Source organism: Morone saxatilis, unplaced genomic scaffold (genome assembly GCF_004916995.1).
Source record: "Morone saxatilis isolate NCDOM2014 unplaced genomic scaffold, NCSU_SB_2.0 Contig2, whole genome shotgun sequence".
Lineage (NCBI taxonomy): Eukaryota > Metazoa > Chordata > Actinopteri > Moronidae > Morone > Morone saxatilis.
The window spans coordinates 18564847-18572109 of record NW_023339762.1 but is presented as its reverse complement, the minus strand read 5'-3'; the positions used below and the strand labels follow the sequence as shown (position 1 = coordinate 18572109).

Sequence of the window (7263 nt, the reverse complement as noted above, 5' to 3'; positions counted from 1 at the left end):
TCAAACATAACACATCTTCAATATACATGTGATCGTTTTTCCTTTTACATCCTTCCACCATCTTTTCTTTTAGTCCTCCAGACGCTCTGGATCGTGCTTTCAAACGGCTCGACGCTGACATCTCCTTGGAGGCTCAAGTCCCTCTTGCCAATGACCTGATGAGAAGCACAGCCATCCAGGTAATAAAATAAGCCTTTCTTTGATGCTTCAGTGTATTCAAGGTAAAAAAAAAAAGAAGTGTTGATACAAATGCAGGTATCTTTATCTGTCCAGGTTGCGTTTGCCGGTTGCACTGCCTGTGTGGCCCATGTTGGCACAGAAGGGATCCACGTGGGGAATGCCGGAGACTGCCGGGTGGTTTTGGGCGTGCAGGAGAAGGACGGTTCATGGAGCGCTTTGCCCCTTTCCCAGGACCACAACTCACAGAACCAGGTTGAGGTAGAGCGGCTCAAGGCACAGCACCCGTCCTCAGAGAGAGACACAGTGGTCACAGATGACAGACTGCTTGGGGTGAGTGTTGTTAATAGCATAACACTAACAGGCACTTTACAGTGAGTTGACTGCTGAGTTTAGAACATAAGCCACTGGTCCTAAGCTTCTGTTGTGCTGTCAGGTTCTGATGCCCCTGCGTGCATTTGGCGACGTAAGATTCAAGTGGAGCCGTGAGTTACAGCAGAGCATTTTAGCCAGCCTGGAATCCAGAGTGGACCTGGACTCTCTCAACCTGTACCAGTACACTCCACCTAACTACCTAACTCCGCCTTATCTGGATGTGGCACCTGAGATAACCTACCACAAGCTGAGACCTCAGGACCGCTTCCTGATTCTCGGCACTGACGGACTGTGGGATGAACTAGGGAGCGAGGAGGCTGTACGGCTCATTGGAGAGCACCTGAGCGGGATTCACCTACAGGTTTGTGTGTGAAGTGAAAGTGACACATTTTGAATTTTCTTGTGTTTTTATCCTGTAAAAATTGTTTCTACCTGTTTTTTTTTTTTCTTTCCAGGCTCCAGTTTCTCCATCTGAGAGGCAGCTGAAATTGGGTCAGATGCATGAACTCTTGCTGAAACGCCAGGTCCGTGCCTCCCCTGCTTTAGACACCAACGCCGCCACACACCTGATCAGACATGCTCTCGGCACGGGAGAGTATGGTGAACTCTGCCAGGAGAGACTGGCCTCTATGCTTGCTTTGCCAGAGGACCTGGCTCGAATGTACAGAGACGATATCACAGCAACTGTGGTGTATCTGAACTCCGACTTGGCCAGACCTCGCCACAGCTAACAGAAGGTTTTTACAATGCTGGACAGAGATGAAAAAAAACACTCAGCCCTGTCAGATCACAGCCAACATTTTCTGGATACCTTGGGAGAAACTTACAACCTGTTACATAAATAGATTTATAACTGTGGTGAAGGACAGTTTTCAATATTTCAGTGTCAAGTATGTTTAAAAGAACACTGACTGTAGACTTAACACAGGTTACATATTCACAATTGTAGCATGTATCAGGTCAGAATCAAATTCAGTGTACTCATGATGGACATTTTATAGACATAACTTGAGTTGCGTTTCATCTTGTTCCATGTCTCCATTTCTAATAATTATTTTTTTGCTTGTCTGTATGTATAAGCAGTATACTTTCACACAAGTATAACTTTGTGTAAATCTACTGTCTTCACTGTGATTGTTAGATGTATTTAGGTTGACACTCCACTCACTGGAAGAATTGTGCAGATGCTTCATATTAAACAATGGAGACATTTTTTCTTGTTTCTTTTTTTTTATCACATAGACATTTGAATTAAAAAGTCAATGAAATGAAATGAAACACAGAGGCCACCAAGAGAGCATCTAAAGCTGTGTGGGAAGAACATTTTAGTTGCTGAGTGTCATGGGAGCCAATCTGATTCTGAAGTGTTGTGTAAACACTGCTAACACTTAGAGAAAGGTGCACCACTACCCTGGACAACATGTAAGACTGGAAGCTTCAGTGCAAACAGACACCTGCATGTCTGACTGTGCCCGAGGTCACCTCTAGCTTTTCACCAACTTTTCGCTGATAAAAATCAAGCAACTGCTCAACGTTGTTGGGAGAAAAGTCAAGCACAGTAAAAACATGGTTACTGTTGCAAGAGGCAGTTAAAAGAACGAATACTGAGTTAGTACTAAGACTGGAAGATGATACATTAATCAACAGACCGAGGACTCTGGAGGTGAAAAACTCCATAACAAGGGTTTGTAAACGCCACAAACTTGGCAGGCTGCCGTTGGAACAAAGCAGCAGATCCAGTTGTCAGTCCAGTGACGGTGGAAGAAAGATCTGTAGGGATTTTATACTGAAGGAGATGATGGGGAACAGCAGGACTTCAAGGGTGCTCTTTTTGCTTTGCCAAGTCCAGGTGAGTGTTAAAAGTTATTTTTCTTCAGTCACCAGTTTTTATGATGACTGCCCCAATACAGTCAGAAAACTGAAAACTGTCTTTATTGCTTAGCCTACCTGTATATCATTTTATGAGTATAACTTTTATTCATTTGCATTTGTCTTTCACTAGTGTTTATTTTGAATTCTGTTTTTATAAAGTGCAATATAAATAAGTTCATTATTATTTCATATTTGAGGATGAAACATGTACACATTCTTGCACCCCAAACAGTATTGCACTCCCATTACATGGATATAAGCACTGTTAAAAGTTGCAGTGTGTGACTGTTTAATTGGACAATGAATGTTTGTTCCTCAGTGTTTAGTCTTTCTGGCTGCAGCAGAAATTCAGCCACACTGCTTGAACAACCGGATAAACTACTCAAATAATGAAATCCCAAGAAGCAAAAATCTAAAGGTAAACTCTGTGGTCATTTTGTAATCTTAAACCTATTGTATCAGTTAGATTGCAGTTATATATCTGACTTGACCTGGTGAGTTCTGATTCAAACAGAACAACTCTGACACGCGCCCCGAGCAGCTCCCCACCTTTGAGTTTCCACACGTGTCTGGCAGTTTGAAACGGATGAAGAGAGAGTGGGTCATTCCACCAATTAACTTTCCAGAGAATGACAAGGGTCCATATCCCAAATTCATGGTGAAGGTAACCACACTAGTATAAATCAAATTAAATTGATTTGAATATACTTTCACTAAATGTGTTTGCTGTGGCTAACGTTTCCTTTATTGAAATATCTGTGTTATCGTGCTTTAGATCAAGTCAAACAACGACAAAAAGGTGGCGATAACCTACAAGATCACTGGACCAGGTGCTGATCGGCCCCCTGAGGGTCTTTTTACTGTTGATCGGCGATCTGGGGTGCTGTATGTGACCGAGCCACTGGACAGGGAGAAAACAGCGAAGTACACTGTGAGCTGAGAAAAAGAAGCCTCATCTCATGTTTTATACTCAGTAATTGTGTATAAGGATGAAGACACAGCTATGTTAGAAAATACAGTGTGTGGTGTGTGTTACAGCTGTTGGCCCATGCACTGATTGAGGGCACTCAGGCTGAGGAGCCCATGGAGCTCATTATCAACGTCATTGACCAGAATGACAATGCTCCAGAATTCACTGAGAACCCTTTCTTTGGTGGAGTGAGTGAAAGCGCTGAGATTGGTGAGAGAGGGATTCAGAAAACTTTATTTTACTCCCTGAAATGTGAGTTTCCAGTCCTTATATTCACTGTGATATGGATTTTTTTCAACAGGTGACTCCATCATAAAGGTAACAGCAGTGGATAAAGATGACCCACGGACGGACAATGCTATAATAAGGTATAGGATAATGGCTCAGATGCCTCAAATGCCCAAAGAGGACATGTTTACCATAAACCCTGTGAGTGGAATGATCAGTGTGAGGGCAGATGGACTGGACAGAGAGGTATATATAATATACAGTGAGAACATGGCTCTTCTCTTTCCAAGACTTTCTCTTTCATCTTTTACATTGTAACTCACCTCCCTGTGTTAGACTCAGCCAGAGTACAAGCTGACCATTCAGGTCGCTGATATGGAGGGGGAGGGCCTCACAGACACCTGCACGGCTATCATTAGTGTTATTGACAGCAACGACAACACTCCACTCTTCACCCTCACATCTGTGAGTTAAAAATGTCCAAATACTTTACAATCATGATGAAATAAGTTTAATCTGTAAATGCCTTCAGCAAAGGTTATTGCTTTTCCCAGATATCCACATCAGTCCCTGAGAATGAGGTTGGAGTGGAGGTAGTAAGACTAAAGGTCACTGACAAGGATGAGTTAGGATCTCCGAGTGCCAACACCAAATACTCAATCATCAAAGGCGACGAGCGGGGAGACTTCAACATCACCACAGGCTCTAATAAAATGGAAGGAATCCTCAAAACAGCCAAGGTTGGGAAACATCTGTCAATTTTTATTGCATGTCTTTGGTGTCTTATTCATTACGCACAGTACATAATGTTTGCTCTCTACATTCTTCCAAGGAGCTGGATTTTGAGAGCATTCCTGTCTTTACTCTGGTGGTGGTGGTGACAAATGAGGTGCCGTTTACTGGACCGGTGTCAACCTCGACAGCCACAGTCACAGTAACAGTTGTGGACAAGAACGAGCCTCCTGCTTTCATTCCAGCAAGGATCCATGTAAGCATCTCAGAAGATGCGGCGGTAGGGAGTTCTGTGGCTAACCTCAGAGCTAAGGACCCAGACACAGACAGGAAACAGAGCGTTAGGTAATTTTTACTCACACATACATAGTATTTGCATGCGGCCGCAGTATGTACAGTATGTAGTGTATATATGCATGTACACTATTCTGTTTTAACTATAATCAGGTTTTTTCTTTTGCTTTCAGATATGAACTACACAATGACACTGTCAGGTGGCTCAGTATTGATAATGACACAGGATTAGTCAAAGTTAGCAGCAGCATGGACAGAGAGTCACATTATGTCAGAGACAGCAAATATACAATCCTAGTTTTGGCTTATGACAATGGTAAATGTACACACCGTCACAGCCTTCATCCCAATTTGCCAATTTTTGTCCCTACCAAACCAATAACCCTGCAGTGTCCTTCTCTCTTTATCCTCCTAGATGCTCTCCCAGCTACCGGGACAGGTACTCTGGTTGTGAGTTTACTTGATGTGAATGACCATCTCCCTGTGATCAAGCAGAGGAAAGCCAGCCTCTGCAATATTGACCCCTATCCTGCCCAGCTTGGTATAGTGGACCTTGATGGACCAGGTCATGCTGGACCATTTACTGTGGAGCTTCAAGGAGAGCACAGGATCAACTGGACTATTAGCACCAATTCCACAAGTAAGACAGCTTATTAACAGCATACATACTCATCACTGCACACATAAAAGAAAGACTCCAAAAGTATTAATTGTGCATCCCCCCCCCTGCAGGCAATGTGGCAGCCCTGGCTCCAAAACGGGAGTTATCACCTGGGGACTATTATGTGCTGATGCGTATCTATGATGTTGAAATGCTCTACCAAGACAGCACATTAGAAGTAGAAGTGTGTCAGTGTCAAGGGGCTGTCTCAAGCTGCTTTATCCCACGTTCTGCACCTCGTCTGCTCATTCCTTCTCTCGCAACCTCAGTTCTGGGAGCAATTTTAGCTTTTCTGTGTATGTATCAGGTCTTTCTTATTCTCCCGACTGACCTAAATTTGCTTTGGTTTGCGTGATCTGTCTTTATTTTTTTTTCTGTTGACCTCAGTACTGCTCTTGCTGCTGATGTTGTTTCTGAGAAGGAGGAAGCCATCGGAGAAGGGTCTCCCTTTTCTTGAAGACGTACACAGGGAGAACATCTTCTACTACAATGAGGAGGGAGGAGGCGAAGAGGACAGGGTAGGAGCAGGAGGTTTTAATGCAGTTGGTATTACAAGACATCTGCTTTGTCAGATTGCATTGCATTGGATTATATGAATATTCTATCTGTCTAAAAGTGACAGGAATGGATGTAGTAAGGGCCTCACTTTATACTCTCATCACTACTCTTTAGGATTATGACCTGAGCCAGCTCCACAGAGGGCTTGATAACCGTCCGGAAGTCTTCTGCACTGATGTGTTTCCTACTGTCCAGAGCCGCCCAAGCTACCGCCGACAACTCCAAACCAATGAAGAAATTGGGAAATTCCTTGAGGATGTGAGTGATGTTGAATTTTATACTTAAGATACCTATATAGTAATTTTACAATACTATCTCTGGTTTGTGAGTCTACAATTATGTTTCCTTGGTTTCCCTTGTAGAACCTGCACGTTGCAGACAGTGACCCCCTAGCTCCTCCTTATGACTGTCTTCTGGTGTTTGACTATGAGGGCGTCGGCTCAGAGGCGGTTTCTCTCAGTTCCATCAACTCCTCAGACTCAGATGAGGACCAGGACTTTCAGGATCACTGTTTTAGCAAGTTGGCTGACCTTTACGCAGGCAGTATAGAGGACGACGATGACACAGAAACACTGCCTGGAAAAACAGAATGGGTCTGACATGTCACTATTTATAGGTCCTCCAAATGTGTGTCCATCTGCCCAGGGTCCTCAGTGCTGGGTGTCCTCTTTATGCTGCCATCTGTGCCTTTTCTTAGACTGCTTTGTGGTCTGAGATGGGAGATGCTTGTGCTCTCTTCGTGTGTCATTCTTAGCTTTCCACATATGATTGTCTACATGATGTAATATTACACTTCTTATATGCCAAAAATATGATATATAAATAAATAAAAGTAAACATGATTTTCCTTTTGAACAGCTTCAGTCACTAATGTTATTGTAATTGTAATTTTTGACTTACTTATTTTTTTACATGAAAAAAGTGGACGATAGTTGAAGGGATGGAGTTGGGTACTGTGTTTATAGCATGCAGCTGCATTGGCAGGCCTGTGATGATGCTCATGTGGCACTAGCATTAAATTCCACCTCAGCATGTGTGAAGAAATGAATGAATAAGTTTTGAGTGATGCAGTGATATTAAAATGTGAAAAAATGTTCCAAGACTGGTGCACTCCCATTAAACACTCAATGAAACACTCTTAGTACAACTGGCAAGACTACTCCTCTTATCAGCAGCATATTTCAAAAGCTCGATCATAGGTCTCGCTCATATTTAAAATTCCAGTACCTCTTTCTATTGCTACATAAGCCGATTAGACACCGAATTATATATAGTATATGAATGGCTCTGATAGTCTCTCTCTCTCTCTCTCTCTTTTCTCTCTTTCTCTCTCTCTCTCTCTCTCTCTTCTCTCTCTCTCTCTCTCTCTTTACATGCTTTTATATGATATCTTTAT

The 7263-nt window shown here is 42.9% G+C and overlaps 2 protein-coding genes across 3 annotated transcripts in view; both read left to right on the top strand.

Moving 5' to 3' along the window:
* Positions 1-1765, top strand: part of pdp2 (putative pyruvate dehydrogenase phosphatase isoenzyme 2) — a 3585-nt gene extending 1820 nt beyond the window's left edge. For both annotated transcript variants that reach the window (XM_035665338.1, XM_035665339.1), the window contains exons 6-9: positions 74-179; positions 274-510; positions 614-913; positions 1008-1765. In XM_035665338.1, coding sequence (XP_035521231.1) covers positions 74-179; positions 274-510; positions 614-913; positions 1008-1283 — 919 coding nt within the window. In that variant the 3' untranslated portion in view covers positions 1284-1765. The remainder of the gene's footprint in view (positions 1-73; positions 180-273; positions 511-613; positions 914-1007) is intronic.
* Positions 1766-1901: 136 nt separating this feature from the next.
* LOC118330690 (B-cadherin-like) lies at positions 1902-7008 on the top strand. Its single transcript, XM_035665337.1, has 15 exons — positions 1902-2401; positions 2744-2842; positions 2939-3088; positions 3200-3355; positions 3463-3604; positions 3696-3868; positions 3959-4087; positions 4177-4362; positions 4455-4699; positions 4822-4964; positions 5064-5288; positions 5381-5605; positions 5697-5827; positions 5982-6125; positions 6230-7008. Exons 1-15 carry the CDS (start codon positions 2348-2350, stop codon positions 6464-6466), a joined length of 2439 nt encoding a protein of 812 aa, XP_035521230.1. The 5' UTR covers positions 1902-2347; the 3' UTR covers positions 6467-7008.
* The last annotated feature ends 255 nt before the right edge of the window (positions 7009-7263 follow it).